Genomic DNA, 19,665 nt, shown 5'->3' on the forward strand with positions numbered 1-19,665 from the left:
AGCGTCTCATGTCCACTAGGCTGACTTAGTGGGAGTAGAGAGAACCGTTCTGGTTCAGTGACTAACCTAATTAGGGCTGTGGTTCCTGGTTCCTAGTGCCTATGTACCCTTTCTCTCTCCCCTGACTCACCCCTTTTTTCTGCACTCTCAATCACTGTACCAGAAATGACTTCTGTCCCACTTTTCCTCCAAATGAACACAAGTTAAATTCATCAACCAACCTGAAGCTTTCACTTGCCCGCACACAAAGAAAAGGCTTCATAAGTAAAAACAAGATGGTTTATTTAGTACCGTAACACCTTTCGCAGTCTATAAAGTAAGAAAAGGAAATGTAATACACACCATGAACCTATGGGTAAGTGTTACATTCAACTGTTAAATCCTTCAATGGTGTTTCACCTCTCCATGTCTACACATGCACTTTCAATTCACAATCACATTCTATTGTCTTTCAGCATGAGAGCATGCTTACATTACACGATACAGTATGTGAGTCTTCACATCAAGCTCTGTGTGCCAGATGCATGCGTCCACTCATGGCTTGTTACATCAATTTCTATTACATGTAAACTGACTGGGAAGTGTGCCTTAGTTTCATACAATAAAAAAAAGCGATTAAGCAGCTTGTGGTCTGTTTATCTTCATGGAAACGGAACGAAAATGAACAAAAGTTAGTTACAATGTGTTGTGTTTATCAGGAATTACTTGTGTTATACCTCCCAATGGTGTGCATGCACATCCTTGTAGTTAAACACCTAAATAATCTTCCTTTTCTCCTCCATGCACTCAGAATTCAAATGTCTCTTCATGTTAGGACGGTAAGTTATAGTACGGTGGTAGTACTGTGTGGTAGTAATGTGTAATTGGTAGTACTTTGTGGCTATTATGTGACGGTGCTGGTAGTACTGTGGTAGAACTGTGTGGCTATGTGTGGTGGTGGTGGCATGTCCTAAACTCAGAACCAGAACTCGGAAACGAAGATGTGGACATTGACGATGTTCCGATGAGACACCACCCCAGAGGTGACATAGTTCATAGCCAGCTTCAACACCATGTTTAGCGAGCCAATCAGGGGCTTCACCTGTCGGACGACACCTAAGGGAGACAGAGAGGGATAGTCAGAGAGTGAAGGGTACCAAACGTACTGGGTAAGGGGGGGTGTTATGACTGACCATCAAGTTAGCTTAATTAAAACAGTTTTATTTAGTTTGCAGTCATCCTTACAGGGGATAGGAAACCTTTCTCTACATTTTTTTGCATTCCTACTCGTAACATACTGTATGGAAGTTCTAGAATGAAAAGTGGCAGCAGGGATGGATCGATGTTGTTTTCTTCTCATCACGTGCAGCAATACTATTACTGGAGCCTGGTGACGTGCTGACCTCATACGATGAGAGGAATGTCAAACCTATTGATGTGAATCAGGCTTTTATTTCTCTCCTTCATCCCTCTCTCCCTCCCTCCCTCCATCCACCCGTCCCCCACCTTCCTCCCTCCAACCGCCAACCTCCCTTGGAGGACAAGCAAAAGAGACACTCTCCTATCACGGTAACAACGTGGGGAAAACACAACACCACTGCTTTAGACCGAGACCCAAGAATGACCGAATGCACATGGAATTTGTTGGAAGCTCTTTTTAAGTGAACATGCGATTACAGGGTGAAAGAACGACCGTGTTTATCCAGGCTGTCAGCAGGCCCTTTCTCTGCGGAGAGCTGGTGACATTTCAGCTCAGTCCTGTTTGAACAGCCATCGCCCAGCGTGCAGCCAGGCAGCACAATCACTGCACTGTCCATTCACTGTTGTCTTTCTCTCTATCTATCCATCTCTCTTGTTCTCTCTCGACGGTTTCTCACACAGAGAGACAGGTATTAGATGAAGTAGGTATTGGTCTTATAATTCAAAAATATATTGAATTCAATGCGGTAAAGTCTATCAAAAGTACAGCTTGATGAATTATCTTAAATCAAATCAACAAGATGCCATCACTCAATGTGACTCATGAAAAGCCTTTGTACCACAATTGTCATAAACCAGTGAGAGACATTTGGTCATGGGTATTTCCATGTTAAAAGCCCCATGAGCACTAACATATGAAGTTCATATGAGCACATAAAATTGGATGTCAAACGAAAGCTAGAGAAACTAAGGCTTTTATACATTTTTCTACGGTTTCCATCCTAAAAATTAGGAATATGCGAAGGCTTTGACTTCTGGTCAAACAGATGGAAAAGGGGTCTTAGAAAACAGAAAAAGTCATAAAAGGTATTTGAAATACATCAAAACACAATAATGTTGGAGTAAAGACCCCTACCAACTAATATCAACATGTTATATTTAGTTTTGCAGACATTATTTGGCATACGTTGACTAAATATTGCCTATTGTCTTGTCATTACAAAATCAGTAACATAATGACTGAATTGGCTACAGTGGGAATTCATTGTAGTAACAAACCACAGTTGGGTCACCTACTACTGTCCTCCCTTCCACTGGCATTCTGTTATGACCGGTCTGGACTAACCAAATGTGGTCTTGTTTGGAGGTGGAGCTCATTCAAATAATAGCCCGTGTGTATTATAATACCCAAACATGTAAAGGAAGATGTAAACATTTTTCTATCATGAAGAGAAGGACATTCATAATTATGCATTTCTGTATGGTACAGATCAAATACCCATGATTTCATTCTGTTACCATCAGTCTGTTAATGGGTGTTAATCCACTTCACTTACAGATGTAGGATCTTAATTTGAGCACTCTTTCGTTGCTGAGAATTTTCCTGAACAAAAGGAAATGTAAACTTGTAGTGTATTTGAGGTTTAAAAATGTTTCTAACATTTGTAATTTCCACGTTGACATTTCAGACTTGATTTGCCTATTAATTATAATCCACATCATAGTTCACATTTCCTGTTGCTGCAGGATTATTTTCCTTGCTGTAGCAAACTGGCTCAAATTAAGATCCTACATCTGTATTATAGTTCAATAACCAAAACATGTTTTTTTTTCAAATTTAAGGTGTTATATCATAGCTGGCACCCCCCTTTTCTGCAGATATTTAAGAGTTTTTGTAAAACATGGTCATATAAAAAACAGGGAGATTTTACAGTCCATCTGTTACCAAACTTTACATCTGCACTGTTCTTCGAGTAAATGTGATTTTGGAAACTGTGGAAATAAAAAGTATTCTTTGTGCAGAGTTGCATGGTTTGTTTAACTTTGCAATCAATGGTTTTTGTTTGGCATACTTTTAAAGTGAAAAATCGGAGTCTCAGCATCCTCCTGTTTCTGTGGAATTGCCCTCATTCTCACCATAGGGCAAACGATGAAGATCAAGGGTGAGCTGGTTGCTGCAAATGTCCTCTGGGGTGGACACTAGCATGGTGTGGGGTTAGAATCTAGACCCTCTCTAAAACGCTAACATTATTTTCTCTTCTCCTCTCTTGCCTTCTCCCTGTCTCATCTTCTCCTCTTCCTAACGGCGCCTGCCTGATATTTGTGGCACCATCATTGAGGCCCGCGAGGGTAAATGAGTCCCATGTGTTGGACGACGGGAAGCGGACTGGTCTGTCACGCGATACAGCCATGAAGGCAGGCAGGCATTCCTTCAGGGATCCATCTTTAGACGGCAGCAAGAGAAGCTCAACCAGAGTCAGTCTAACTGAGCCTACCCTCTCGTCCCCTCTCCCTTCTCCCAGTCAGTCTGGATCCCTGCGGCCACACAGAAGATTCCAGAAGATTCCAGCGATAAGTGCCTGAAGAGTGTGGAATAGGGCCCTTCTTACCAGGGTTGCCCCCTTGTTTTGGTGTTTTGGTACTCTGTTGCGTAGTGACACAGGGCTGAGAGATTGAGGGGAGCGGGACGGGGGTTTTATTGTTTCCAAACCGTCAGCTTCATCAGAGAGAAGGAACCTCTGTGTGAACTCAACGACAGTGCTGCAGCACTAATGTTCAGAAAAATAAAGGACATGGAAAAACAGATTGGGGCTTTGCGTATATGAAACAATTATTATCATCACCAGCAAATGGAGGTGGCATGCTGTTCAGTTATACAAGTGCCAAATATTCACTCAATCCGGAGAGATAATGTCGACATAAAGTTGACTGAGTTTGGGAATTGATCCACTGCATGTGAGTCGTTGACGTACAACAAGATATACTACCAATGCAACATGTGCACTGTGTGCAATGCATGAGAAGAAACAGAGTTCATGAAGTTCAAATTTGCCCATGTAACTTCGAAGTTAGTCAGTTCACAGGGTTCAATATTGGATGAACTGGAAGACCCAATCAAGACGAGCGAGAGCGAGACGAGCACAATGAAACATCTCATTCATTATAAATACAGTATGGCGCACCACAATACGGCATGGGTTTCACTTTCTCAATAGCCCTGTTTTATTGGGAGTAGAGCAATGGTTTCAGATCATAAATGTGACCCGAATCCAATGGAGGCTCTAAATGTTTTTTATTACAGGGGTCAGCTGGGGCCAAGTTTGCTGCTGGCGCAAACAAAATATCTCAAGGACAAATGAAAATCGGAGGGACAAACAAGCGAAATGTTACATTATTTTACATTTACATGATGTAAAAAAAAAAATACACTAGACAATGTAGGATTCAACTAAATGTTGCCCTGAGCATCCACAGTCAAAAATCCTCAATATCTAAATGGCATTGCACAACTCTGTTACGCCTGTAGGCGTCTCATGGCTTTCTCAGGTGCGGTGCTCAGTTCTACTGTCAGCAGCTTTACATGTCGTCACTGATCAGTGAGGTGCAGCAGCTGAGTCCCCTGATTGGCTCAACATAGCTCAGCAAGTGGCAGAGTGATGTAGTGCATGCAGTGCGTGTTCCTCTTAATCATCCCAAGTTTTAATTGCGCAGTTAGACCAGCCAGATGTTACACCTGAAGAGGCTCGTATGAAGGGCTCTATGCTTCAGCATGTTTCACATCCACAGCACACAGAGGACTGTATCCTCCACGAAGACAAGGCATCTACAGTGACAGCTGGAGCTCAACATACTAGCTATGAATCTGAGGTGAAACCAAACCACCACAACCACATAATCATTGCAAACATTTCACTCGGTCACGAGCTGTGGTGAGGTGAAAACCTCAAAGCTACCAGGTTTTACTTTGATGCAATCATATCGTGAGTACCTGAGGTGTAGGCCATTACACATAAACAATAAAAAAGACCAGATCTCTCACTGATATCATCTCTCCTCTACTTTGTGTATCTAGTACATTCCAGGATATGATTGTACGCCTACAGTACGTCTGAAAGTGCTCTGCTCTGCTATCCCTGGGAGTGCGTTGAGGTAGTATATCTGGGAGTGCGTTGAGGTAGTATATCTGGGAGTGCGTTGAGGTAGTATATCTGCCGCAGGGTGCAGAGGTGACCCCACCATGTTCCAACCTCCATCAAACACACAGCTGCACAAACCCCCTGTTCCCCAGAACATTCCGGCACACCATAAGTGTGGCCTGTAAGTAGAAAAAAGCGTTAACACTAGAGGCGCAGAGGCAGTCATTTTGACTGCATATGAATTTAAAATTGAAATATCTCTTATATTTTTTAAAGTCATGCTGCCCTCCTTCCTTGAATTTTCATAAATAAGTATATATATATTTGTTTTAACCTTTATTTTACTAGGCAAGTCAGTTAAGAACAAATTCTTATTTTCAATGACGGCCTAGGAACAGTGGGCAGAATGACAGAATGACAGATTTGTACCTTGTCAGCTCGGGTATTCGAACTTGCAACCTTTCGGTTACTAGTCCAACACTCTAACCACTAGGCTACCCACATATGTTGTTAGAATTTAGATATCACCATTGGTGATTTTAGCATGTAAATCTTGGTAGGGCAAACTAAAGCCACTACACCACACAACACTAAACAACACATTAACAATGAAAGCTCATACAATATTCAATGATTACTTTTCTCTAAAAATAGGTTATAGGCTACACCACCAAGTCAGAACAGTAGGCGAAATTAAGAGGGGAAAATATACCAAATTATTAGGGTGAAGCACATGAGCTACTAACAGCTTACTACACAACATACACTTAGTATTACTTTCTCAGCTACAGTATACATATCTCCCTGGCATATTACATCATCTATGCAGCAGCATACAATACATTTTTGGACTCACCTTGTTGTGCTGTGATCACTTGAATTGGAAGGTGGCGCGGCAGTCCTTCGTGGACAGATTTTGTCATTAAACTTTGTCATCAAAGTCTGGCATTCTCTGGATTTATGGTGCTATCAAGACCACTGAGAACTCGGAAAAACAGGGTTGAATCATGATGACGTCAGTGATCTTCAGGTCGTAGCTCTTGAGCACTGATACGTTCCATCTATAATTTATTTTCATTATTTCTCTTCATATGACAAGGATTAAAGAAGATTTTCCAGTAGATTGTCGACTTGATGATGACTGCTAGCTAAGATTCAGTCCAATCAAAGCTGCTGTAGATATAACGTGATGTAACGTAATTTTATCTGTGGCCAATGACCTTGAGCCTTCTTGGGTGGGCACTTCTAATGCATCTCTATGGCAGCACCCAAGAGGAATGAATTTTCAGAGCTCTACCCTTAGATTTGGCGGTGACGTAGTGTCCCCACGAGTGACAGAACACTGAGTCGATCACGGCGCAACTAGAGAACATTACCAACCCCTACCCTCCATATTTTCCAATTGGCTGCCCCACCACCAGAGAAAGCACTGAGGTAGTCTGAAACACCTGCATTTTGGAGCGGCCTTACTCAAGAAAGCAAAAAAGATAAATTATTAACTCAATATTTTTTTTTTTTAATTACATTGTTTGCATTCAAATATTAATAACAAAATAACATGCAAAACACGCAACCCTGATTTTTTAAAGCTAAAAATGTGGGTCTCAAAACAGGTGGGGCTCTGCCCTGAATGACTGGTCGCCACTGGATATCACGAACGGAATTTGTGTTATAACAAGTTTTAGGAGGACATGTCATTTCTTTCCCTTGATTGCCAAAAAGTGACTTTTTCTAATCATCCTATAGAGTCACATGCAGGTAAGACGTTTTGATTTCTATCAGAGGAGCCTGGTGGGAGGAGCTATAGGATGACAGGCTCATTGTAATAGCTGGAATGGAATCAATGGAATGGAGTCAAACGTGGTTTCCATGTTTGATGTGTTTGATACATTCCATTAATTCCATTCCAGCCATTACAATGAACCCGTTCTCATATAGCCCCTCCCACCAGCCTCCTCTGAGTTCTATATAGTATAAGATAGAGCAGATTCTGAGGTTTCCAAAACACTTACCCTTGCTAAATACATTTCAAAATGTACATTTTTCCATGAATAACCGCTGTTCTTTTGCGCTCCACACATGAGATCCCCTACAGTAACATAAACTAATAAAAATGTTATGGTGTTCTTTGATTGTTACCCAAGACCTTCATGAACACAACCAAAGGATACTTTTTCTGATAGGATATGGGAAATGTACTTATTAGACAGTTAGAATGTTGCAGTCAAAATGGCTGCTCATTGGCGTAGTAGGGGGGTATTTTATGTGTTAAATACATGGTAGCAGAGGAGACACTGCCACAAAACAAAGTGAAGCAAATGTCAGGAGGCTGCGAGGAATATAATATTAAAGGGTTACATGTAAACAGTACAATTTCGGGGTTTTCTGGTTTCTACAACTCGGCGAGGAAGTGTATGACAAAATCCAAAATGAACGGGTTTAACACCAGAAACAAATGAAAAGCATGCGTCGGCCTTACCACAGTATTGTATAATGACACGCTGGCCGTGGTGCGATGCATACTCCGTGCTGTAAAACCATTGGACAAAGGCCAGGCAGAGCACGCTACGGCCCAGGCCCAGTCCGCTCTGAGAGAGGCATAGGATTAGCATGAAACCCCTTGGGGACCGGACCATAGGGCACGGGCCTGACTGGCCTTTCTTGTGTGTTTGGTATAGCTCCTGATCACAACCAACTGACCGATGGTTGGGCAGTCCAGCCAGGCTGTCTAAACAGTCCCTTGACCACTCCAAAGGAGACGCGAGCACTGAACACCCCCAGTCTGAAAGGCCAGCTCGTGTGGTTTGGTATTTCAAGGTCATTTAGCAATGAGTCACAGTTACAGATCAAATGAACCGTTGGACGCATGCAATCATGCTCCACTGCTTGTGACATCATTGAAAAAAGTAGCTACAGTAGCTGGAAGGAAAAGATTGCTGCTTTTCTTGGACTTTCTATGTTCAGTGGTTGTTTAATGGATGAGTAGCATTGATGGTATAGTAACATATAGTCACATTATCTTTATTGTGACCTTCACATCGTAGTAAAAGTGACCTTGTACAGTAACCTAAACTACCGCTGAGGAGCATAGGACAAATTAGACAAAAGCACTCTATGTCTAGAAACATGACATTAAAACCTACAACAGAAGTTGATGCTGGATTTGGTGGACTTCCTGGAAACATTGATTTATCAACATGCGCATTTCCTGAATGTCTTTTGGATCCATATTTGATGAACGGATACAGTATGTCAGTATCCCTGGATACCTTTCATTACATTATCTGTATTGGCCAAAAATATATACATAAAGCAGTGGCGGTCGGTGCCATTTAAGATGAGGGAGGACGATTTTTTTTCATGAGACTGGCCTTATTTCTATAACAGCATACTGGATGACTCTCATTCATATTCCATTCACCTAGTTCAATGTAACAGCGATAGGTTTAGGCTACTACATAATATTCAAATGTTCCCTATACCCATCCTGAGGTAGCCTATGAATGAAAGTTTACAACGTATGTGCAGATAGGTCGAGAGACAAATATGTGACATTCAATACCGCCTAGCACACTCTTGCCTGCATCTAGCTGATATAGGGTGTAATCATTAGTCCAATATTTGCAAACAAGAGTTTCTATTGGACAAATTAAGATATGTTAATCCCCGTTTTGTTCCATTTGCTTCCGTTTAAGAAATGTTTTTCAACAGAATTTGCGATCACACATAAACACAGTTCACTTTCATAGCAGCCACGTTGTATTCCTTCTCGCATCTATGCGCTCTCCTCCTCTCACCTCTTCCCTTCACTTGTTGACTTCAATGCACAACACATCAGCTATATGTGACCAGGCGAAAACACCTTTCCAAGCCAAACTGATACACACAGCCAACATCGTTCTCACCATATTCGCTAATGTAACATCATAGTCAGCATAGCTAATAGAACTAGCGCGTTACTAAACCCACTACAATCATGCAGTAACATTACAATGTACAGTCAGTAAGCAGTTACACCGGTGGGCCCCAGTGGCAATAAATTAGCAATACCAAAAGCTTACCTTGACTTGGAAAATTTCCAGTGTTGTATTGGTCACGTGTCATAGCCAGCTAGCTAACATAGCATCCCTCAGTTTGAGCAGGGTGTTTGAGTAGGCTAAACTAGCTAGCTGCATTTGATAGCTAAGTAAGTGTAACTAGAAGTGAAAACAAATGAGGAGATCTCTCTCACTATTCCTCTTTTGCTTCTCCTTCATTTTAGAAGATATTAATTTGTTCAAAACTATTGTCTTTCTCTCTCTTTGAGTCAACTACTCACAACATTTTATACACTGCAGTGCCAGATAGCTGTAGGTTATGCTTTCAATACTAGATTCATTCTCTGATCATTTTATTGGGTGGACAACATGTCTGTTCATACTGCAATAGTTCTAATAGTCTGGAGGGTGCCCTCTGGAAGTTGTTTAAGTCTAAAGAAGGCGGTGAGAACCATGAGCCTACTAGGTTTCGTATTGAAACCAATGTACCCAGAGGAGGATGGAAGCTAGCTGTCCTCCGGCTACACCATGGTGCTACCCTACAGAGTGCTGTTTGTATATGTATTTATTATGGATTATGGATCCCCATTAGCTGCTGACAAAGCATTACATTACATTACAATACATTCACAGATTTCACAAAATACTGTGTGCCCTCAGGCCCCTACTCTACCACTAGCACATAACTATAGTACTAAATCCATGTGTGTGTGTGTGTGTGTGTGTGTGTGTGTGTGTGTGTGTGTGTGTCTGTGCCAATATTTGTATTGCTTCACTGTCCCCGCTGTTCCATAAGGTGCTTTTTTTAATCTGTTTTTTAAATGCTGCTTACTGCTTGCGTCACTTACTTGATGTGGAATAGAGTTCCATGTAGCATGGCTCTATGTAGTACTGTGTGCCTCCCATAGTCTGTTCTGGACTTGGGGACTGTAAAGGGACCTCTTGTGGCATGTCTTGTGGGGTATGCATGGGTGTCCAAGCTGTGTGCCAGTAGTTTAGACAGACAGCTTGGTGCATTCAGCATGTCAATACCTCTCGCAGATAAAAGTAGTGATGAAGTCAATCTCTCCTCCACTTTCAGCCAGGAGAGATTAACATGCATATTATTAATATCTGTAACAGCAGATTTCATCCTCTTCGTCTGAAGAGGTGTAGCAAGGATCGGACCAATACGCAGCGTGGTAAGTGCCCATGACGATTTTAATAAGAAAAGCCTGAACACTATGAAATACAAAACAATAAACGATAACGTGAAATAACCAAACCGAAACAGTACCGTGTGGCGACAAACACTCACACGGAAACAAACACCCACAAACCAACAGTGAAACCCAGGCTACCTAAATATGGTTCTCAATCAGGGACAACGATAAACAGCTGCCTCTGATTGAGAACCATATCAGGCCAAACACAAAAATAGAAAAAACATAGAAACACAAACATAGACTGCCCACCCGAACTCACGCCCTGACCATACTAAATAAAGACAAAACAAAGGAAATAAAGGTCAGAACGTGACAATATCAGCTCTCTGTGTACATCCAAGGGCCAGCCGTGCTGCCCTGTTCTGAGCCAATTGCAATTTTCTGAAGTCCTTTTTTGTAGCACCTGACCACATGACTGAACAGTAGTCAAGGTGCGACAAAACTAGGGCCTGTAGGACCTGCCTTGTTGATAGTGTTGTTAAGAAGGCAGGGCTTCGCTTTATTATAGACAGACTTCTCCCCATCTTAGCTACTACTGCATCAATATGTTTTGACCATGACAGTTTCCAATCTAGGGTTACTCCAAGCAGTTTAGTCATTACAACTTGCTCAATTTCCACCTTATTATTACAAGATTTGGTTGAGGTTTAGGGATTAGTGAGTGTTTTGTTCCAAATACAATACTTTAAGTTTTAGAAATATTTAGGGCCAACTTATTCCTTGCCACCCACTCTGAAACTAACTGCAGCTCTTTTTTGAGTGTTGCATTGATTTCAGTTGTTGTAGTAGCTGACATGTATAGTGTTGAGTCATCCGCATACATAGACACTCTGGCTTTACTCAAAGTCAGTGGCATGTCGTTAGTAAAAATGGAAAAAAGCAAGAGGCCTAAACAGCTACCCTGGGGAATTCCTGATTCTAACTGGATTATATTTGAGAGACTTCCATTAAAGAACACCCTCTGTGTTCTGTAAGACAAGTAACTCTTTATTCACATTATACCAGGAGGTGTAAAGCCATAACACATACGTTTTTCCAGCAGCAGACAATAATCGTTAATGTCAAAAGCTGCACTGAAGTCTAACAAGACAGCCCCCACAATAATTTTATCATCAATTTCTGTTGAGGCTACTGTCGACCTTCTTTGCAAGGTAATGTGTTTTAATAAATTATTTGGTGATGTGATTATATTTAGTATTTATATACACTGCTCAGAAAAATAAAAGGAACACTTAAACAACACAATGTAACTCCAAGTCAATCACACTTCTGTGAAATCAAACTGTCCACTTAGGAAGCAACACTGATTGCCAATAAATTTCACATGCTGTTGTGCAAATTGAATAGACAACAGGTGGAAATTATAGGCAATTAGCAAGACACCCCCAATAAAGGAGTGGTTCTGCAGGTGGTGACCACAGACCACTTCTCAGTTCCTATGCTTCCTGGCTGATGTTTTGGTCACTTTTGAATGCTGGCGGTGCTTTCACTCTAGTGGTAGCATAAGACGTAGTCTACAACCCACACAAGTGGCTCAGGTAGTGCAGCTCATCCAGGATGGCACATCAATGCGAGCTGTGGCAAGAAGGTTTGCTGTGTCTGTCAGTGTAGTGTCCAGAGCATGGAGGCGCTACCAGGAGACCGGCCAGTACATCAGGAGACGTGGAGGAGGCCGTAGGAGGGCAACAACCCAGCAGCAGGACCGCTACCTCCGCCTTTGTGCAAGGAGGAGCAGGAGGACCACTGCCAGAGCCCTGCAAAATGACCTCCAGCAGGCCACAAATGTGCATGTGTCTGTTCAAACGGTCAGAAACAGACTCCATGAGGGTGGTATGAGGGCCCGGCGTCCACATGTGGGGGTTGTGCTTACAGCCCAACACCGTGCAGGACGTTTGGCATTTGCCAGAGAACACCAAGATTGGCAAATTTGCCACTGGCGCCCTGTGCTCTTCACAGATGAAAGCAGGTTCACACTGAGCACATGTGACAGACGTGACAAGAGTCTGGAGACGCCATGGAGAACGTTCTGCTGCCTGCAACATCCTCCAGCATGACCGGTTTGGCAGTGGGTCAGTCATGGTGTGGGGTGGCATTTCTTTGGGCGGCCGCACAGCCCTCCATGTGCTCGCCAGAGGTAGCCTGACTGCCATTAGGTACCGAGATGAGATCCTCAGACACCTTGTGAGACCATATGCTGGTGCGGTTGGCCCTGGGTTCCTCCTAATGCAAGACAATGCTAGACCTCATGTGGCTGGAGTGTCAGCAGTTCCTGCAAGAGGAAGGCATTGATGCTATGGACTGGCCTGTCCGTTCCCCAGACCTGAATCCAATTGAGCACATCTGGGACATCATGTCTCGCTCCATCCACCAACACCACAGACTGTCCAGGAGTTGGCGGATGCTTTAGGCCAGGTCTGGTAGGAGATCCCTCAGGAGACCATCCGCCACCGCATCAGGAGCATGCCCAGGCATTGTAGGGAGGTCATACAGGCACGTGGAGGCCACACACACTACTGAGCCTCATTTTGACTTGTTTTAAGGACATTACATCAAAGTTGGATCAGCCTGTAGTGTGGTTTTCCACTTTAATTTTGAGTGTGACTGCAAATCCAGACCTCCATGGGTTGATAAATTTGATTTCCATTGTTAATTTTTGTTTGATTTTGTTGTCAGCACCTTCAACTATGTAAAGAAAAAAGTATTTAATAAGAATATTTCAATAATTCAGATCTTGGATGTGTTAGTGTTCCCTTTGTTTTTTGAGCAGTGTATATATATATATATATTTAGCTTTATCAAAAAAATGATAACTTTTTAAATGTTTTACAATTTCAATTTTTATGAAATTCACTGAGGATGGTGGTCTTCCCCTTCCTCCTCTGAGAAGCCTCCACTGACATAATGCGGAAATAAATTAGTCAAATATAAATAATCAAAATAAAGCTGAAATAAACAGCTGTGGAGATACTAGTAGGGAGTGATGATGAACAACTGTATACAAATCAAGTGGAGCGCAGAGGAGAGGGAGACAAGTACTTAGTTAGCTATGTCTGGCAAATTATTGTAATACACTTACAGTAAGAATCCATGGTGTCTCAATGTGTGTGGGTATAGTATGTGTGTGAGGATGTATGTAGGCATATTGTATGTGCAGGCGTATGCAGAAGAGTGCAATATTGCATGCAAGCTTACATACATTCTGTGGGCGCATGTGTGTGTGACAATATCTAGCATCAGTGTAGACCAAACCCGGGGAAGAGAAGGCGTTGTGTGTTTGGCTGTGCTGTGGGGTTGTCGGGTGGAGAAGACACTGTTTTGATTAGCTGTACTAATCCCCTCAGTGACAGGCAGGCAAGCAGGCAGGGATTCTTCATGGGCTTGGCCCACTCTGGTGGGGCCTGCTGATGCCATGTCATGATTCATGATCATCCCCTGACAAGACAGCCTCTCTCTCTTTCTCTCTCATTCACTCTCTCTTTCTCTTTATCTCGCTCTCCTTTCCCGCTCTCTGCTTATCACCCTACCCTTCACAGTTCTGTCGTCAGCTCCACACGAACCACACAAAGACAACACATAAACTAGATTGCACCTGAAATGGCAACCTATTGCCTAGTATGATTCCTTGTGAAACCAGAAGAACAAAAAAAGATCATGATTTTGGGGGGAATTGTATCCTTAGAAGGGTCCTTTGGAGGAAGGATTGTTGAAATGTGTATCTTAAAGCATAATTGAGAAATAATTAATTGGTTTTGGAATATTTGTGATATTTTGGTCTTACCCAGGCCTCCTTTAAGACTCCATAACGTTTCATCTGTAGTTGCTTTTCTGCTTGTTCTGTAATATGAGTAGTATTTCAATTTCAATAAAAATCTTACATCTATGAATTTTGAAAAATATAAACATGAATATTGAAAACATTTTATTTGGCCAATTTTTCTATATACTCTATGGGAATATCAAAGTTCCACAGTGGGATCTATGGTACTTTATGATCCATTACCAACAGAGTGAATGTCAAAATGGATTCAAAATGGATTCAAAATGGTCGATGATGGATGTGCAATGATACAAATAAAAGGAGAGCTGTGATTGGTTACATTGCCTACTATGCCAATTTCTCTGTATAAAATGGGCGATAACTTTAAAACTAGCATAAATCCCACTCGGGAACTTTGATATACATGTAGATTATATTTATTTCAAACACTATATTGAAAAATTTGCCAAATCTGACATTTTATATTTTCAATATTCATGTTATATTTTTCAATATCCATAAATGTACGTAAGAAAAGTGTGGTTGAAATAAAAAAGAATACTCATATTACATAGCAAGCGCTAAAGTGTCATATGACACCAACAGCTTTGTGCACCTACCGATGAAACATTATGAGTTTTAAAGCAGGCCTGGGTAAGGCCAAAATGTCACAAATATTCAAACTTCAATTAACTATTTCTCAATTATGCGTTAAGATACAAATGTCAAATAAATGTGAACAATCCTTCCTCCAAAGGACTTTGTGAAAATTCAGAAAATCATGGTCTTTTTTTTGTTCTAGTTTCGTGAGGAATCACCCTAGTGCACTATACAGTATAAGGTGCCATTTCAGACACATTCCTAGACTTAAGCCTCAAGCCCCACTCTTCCACAGTAACACTCTGCTAATATTTGATACACCACGGCCAAATTACACCAGCTACTGTGGAAGACTCCATTGACACAGACACAGACAGGTTACTTACTCCATGGTTCCCTTCACAGCCCGCCATCTCCATGCCAATAACATTAAAAAAAAGGCATTCCAAATTGTTTGGGAAGAATTGAACCACAAGCATTTTCTACCTGCTCTCTACAATGGTTGGAATCAAGCTGTGGCTTCTGGGCCCTCTGGTCAGTCCAGGGAAGCTTTATATGGACCATTGTTGGTGGTTTTGACTTACTGTCGGATGATACTAGCATCACCAAAGGATGAGGTTGAGGAACTACCCTGCTGGTTGGCTCACTTCCCCACTCATGGTGGCCAGAAGGAAAGCTTCGAACCCTTCTGTGGAGAATCTGGAGATGCTACTCCCACCCTCTTTCTTCTCTAATATAGATCACATGTTGCTACTCCAGCTCAGCCCCATCCCTATTCTCATCTTCATTCCCACCCTCAGTACCAGCCCCAGCCAAGCCATGGCTACCTTTGCCTGCTAACATGAGCATGACGTGAGCTCAGTCCATCCACACCATGCGTTCACTGGGAGTGGTGTTAAAACAATATTAGTCCCACTTGGAAAGCATGGCCTGGGAGAGGAAGTCAAACAGGGGGAACCACCAACACCACTGGCGAGACCACCATCAATCTGGAGCACACCACACACGCACACATATACACACATCACTACCATCACAACAAACTGCAGCAGAGGAAAGCCCCTGATTCTGGACCACCACCTGCTCCCTGTGCTGCAGACCACAGAACCACAAAACCCTTGTTTTTAAATGGAGTAGCTCTGCAGTCCACCTGCTGGCTTCCAGAATCAATCATCCTATCCTGTCCCTTCAAACAGGCGTTGTCCTCAATCTGACCAAATCAGAAGTGCACGTGTGATAGTGCAAGATCGTCTCAGTAATGCATACCTCTTCCTTCACCGTTTGTCTTTCCGAATATGCGTCATCTGATTGTGCCAGTGATGATGTCCCAGTCATGACACACCATCAAGCTGGATCTACTTTATCTCTACCTGTAGTGCCGTAAGACACCATGTACTGCCACGACCACACAGCGCCCGTTGTGCGGTCATGGCAGTACGTGGTGCTGGGCTAGGCCCTGGGCTCCAGGACATTGGATTTGGTGAGTGTTTTATTGGTTGTGATCATGTTTTCTCGAGCGTTGGGGGGGGGGGGGTTGTTGTGTTAGCACAGATGCGGCTGGCTGTCAAGAGCTGGGAAAACCTCTCCTATGACACTGATGGATGACTACAGAAGAGTGGTGCGGCTCTCTCGCAGTGTGTGGCTCGTTGTATAGCCAGTGTGAGAGTGGGTGAGACTGTGCGTCACTGTGTGAAACAGAGCCCCAACTCAGAATCATTTTCCCAAAGTAGCAGTGTACCAAACTTAAACGGTTTACGCTGGTCAAAGTGGTCAGTCTATTAAAAGCGGTATTGGTGAATACAAAAGGAGGACTTTCCTCTCACTCACAAAGTAGATTTATACGCAACTCGTACGGATAGTTTACACGTCAGCTAGCTACAGAGCTAAGCCACAGTCAGTAGCCAAACAAATCAGAGGAGAGCAGAATAAACCAAACTCCATAGCTAATCACGGACACGGACACTTCAAAGCAGACAGTCACTGACCGAAGCCTTTGTTAGCAGAGCACGTCAACATGGCCGACTAAGGCTAACACGTGAGAGCTGCATCCAATAAGCATCCCAGGGTATGGGAGAGAAGTGGCTCCTCACAAACAGGGCAGCGAGGCCTTTCATGTGGTAGTCAGTTAAAGAACTCTAATGTTCCGCGAGACACTGAGGGCTAGTGGGGGAAATGGAACAATACATTTAACCACATGAATCACAAGGGCCTAAGATTACTTCTGCACACATTGGGCACGCACATACACACACACACACACATTCATTCTCACATACGCAAGTCACACACATTCTCTCGCATACATGCACCCGGTTTAACTTCTGAGGAGTGGTGAAGTAAGTACCAAATACCAAAGGATAGTTCATTTATACCCCCAAAAGCAATGACACGATAACCACTGAACTCAAAAGATAGTATCTGTACTCTATTGCGTGGTTGTTAGAGTTATGTTTGTGTACGCTTGTATGTGGGCACCTGTGTGTCTGTGTGACTATACACATATATATGTGTGCAATGTAAGACCTTGTGTGCGCCCATTGCCTATGAGCTGATGACTGCTTGGCATACTCTCTCCATTTTTTCCCTGCTCAATTCTGGGAAGAGACAGATGTATGTAGTGACAGGCCATGCCTTCATCCATCAGCACAGTGTTCATCTCTCACTCTCTCTCCCACTGTCCCCATCCCGCCATTCTCCCATCGCAGAGCCAAAACATCCAAGAGGGCCAAACTATGTGTCACCGGTACACCCCCGTCCTCTTGGGGCCAGGCTTCGGTTCATCTCCCCCAGAGACCGTGAGCAGCGCTGGATCTTCACCAGACCAGTGGAGGCCACAGTAGAGGGATGGGCTCCTAAACTACAGAGGCTCCACATGCAGTCACACCCATTAGGGCTCCTCTCCTCTCTGTTTTACATGAACAGACTTAGATCTGAGCCTTGATTGCCGCTAGTGTCCATGACTGTCTCAAGGCCTGTATAAGGACTGATATTAGTCATAGACATGTACACACGCACATGGAAAGATATTATCCAGACTGCTTGATGTGCAAAAGTATAAGGCCATCTCTGTACATCGTAGCCACAATAATCTGTCAGGGAGAAGAAGGGCTTTGTTGCTTAAGAGGAGTGAAAAAAACATGGCGGTCAATAAGTTCATTAAATGGAGCTTTCCCACAAGTGTGGGACAAACTGTCGCCAAATGTTTGGTGTTTGGTAAAGAAGAGAAAGCCGTCCTTCATTGGTCTCCGAGGACAACCCAAAGGACAGCTCTCTAGAGGGAGACATAAAGGGCCACAGAAGACGCTGACAGCTCCCAAATGCCACCAGAGTGCAAATGTTATTAGAAGTGCGTGTCAGATGTACTTATGTCACAGGAGCATCCTTATGACGGAGAATTTCATGCTTTTCAATCCAAGGCTTCTCTTTCTTCTCCTCCCCACTCTGCTCTCACATGGAGACACATATGCATTTGGTTAAAAAAAAAGAAGGAAAAAAAAGCCTTTTCGTAATGCGAAATTAGGTCAGAAAACCACTATTTCTTTGGGTCTCAGAGCAAATTAAATATCCATCCGTCCAGGCCTCGGGACTAGGGAGAACCCATAGTGGTCTCCTGCTATTGTTATTTGTCCCTAGTCATTTGAGGAGTTACTTATACCTTAATAACCAAGTCAAGCGACGTATGGCCTAGCTAGCTGCATCCCTTCGCTCCACTCACCCACGATCTGTTCCTAGCCACCTTCCCTCCTCCTTTCTTTCCACTCACCCACAATCATGCCATGCTCCTGTCGCTTGACGATGTCGAAGGAGTTCTGGACGTTTCCCTCCAGAATGTCGAAGACAATGTCAGAGCTGAGTTGGGGGGAGGAGTGCGCCGGCGACATGGTTCTCAGGAAAACGATCTCTGTTGGAAGAAGATAACAATTAGAGACAAAAGAGCTTTACAGAGCTTTAAACCCTCATAATCAGGCTGGGATTGAAACAGCCAGGCTCGTGCCAACTTCTCCTCGGGGGAAGACAATTAAATGGGAGGCGGCTGAGCTCTGGGTTTATTGTGTGCAGAGGGGGTTACGACGGGGCAAATGGGTGTTCAGTGCTGTTGTTCAGTTGGAGGCCTGCAATTCCTAAACACCCCGATGAGGAGCTCATGAGAAACAACAAGGATTTAACTTCCCATGAAGTTGAGGATGAGTGTGTCTGAAACATGCACCACATGTAGGACCAAGTTTGTCTCGGTTTGTCTGTGTGTGATTACAGTGGTCAGTCAGTCAGATCCATCCTAAGGGACACTTAGTCATTGGTTTTGGGCTAGCGGCTAGCCAATACTTGATAGTGTTACCAGTACATTAACCTCATCCCCAGGCTTTGGATGAACACAGCTCAAATATATACTGAGTTTCGGAGGACATGTCTGGTGCACAACATTACAAATATACTGTCAACAACACTCTTAAGCATTGGCTGATTTTGGGCAAGAGGTAACATAAAAAGGACTACACTTGCAATATTTTTTTTTTTATATAACATGCCGTGGAAAAAAAAACACTGGGTCTGAAAAAAAGAAAGTTAGCTGTAATCCAAATAAGTGTCTGAGATTGCGCCCCTACCTTCTGGCTTGGTGAACTCCCTGAAGGTGGGCAGGGAGATGACGGTGTGGGAGATGGAGTGTACGGGGTCCAGGACACAGCCGATGTCGTTGGGCTGGCATGACTTCACACAGCGGATGGTGTCTGAGCGCTCAACCCTCGCCCTGC

General features: G+C 43.2%; 1 protein-coding gene across 1 annotated transcript in view; it reads right to left on the reverse strand.

Annotated features, from left to right (window-relative positions):
• Positions 1 to 265: 265 nt before the first annotated feature.
• Positions 266 to 19,665, reverse strand: part of LOC115134434 (fibulin-1-like) — a 56,820-nt gene continuing 37,420 nt past the window's right edge. The window contains exons 15-17 of the mRNA XM_029668391.2: positions 19,519 to 19,664; positions 18,678 to 18,815; positions 266 to 1,095 (exon numbers count right to left, since the gene is read on the reverse strand). Of these exons, the coding sequence (XP_029524251.1) occupies positions 956 to 1,095; positions 18,678 to 18,815; positions 19,519 to 19,664 (424 nt within the window). The 3' untranslated portion in view covers positions 266 to 955. The remainder of the gene's footprint in view (positions 1,096 to 18,677; positions 18,816 to 19,518; position 19,665) is intronic.

Source organism: Oncorhynchus nerka, linkage group LG9a (genome assembly GCF_034236695.1).
Source record: "Oncorhynchus nerka isolate Pitt River linkage group LG9a, Oner_Uvic_2.0, whole genome shotgun sequence".
Classification (NCBI taxonomy): domain Eukaryota; kingdom Metazoa; phylum Chordata; class Actinopteri; order Salmoniformes; family Salmonidae; genus Oncorhynchus; species Oncorhynchus nerka.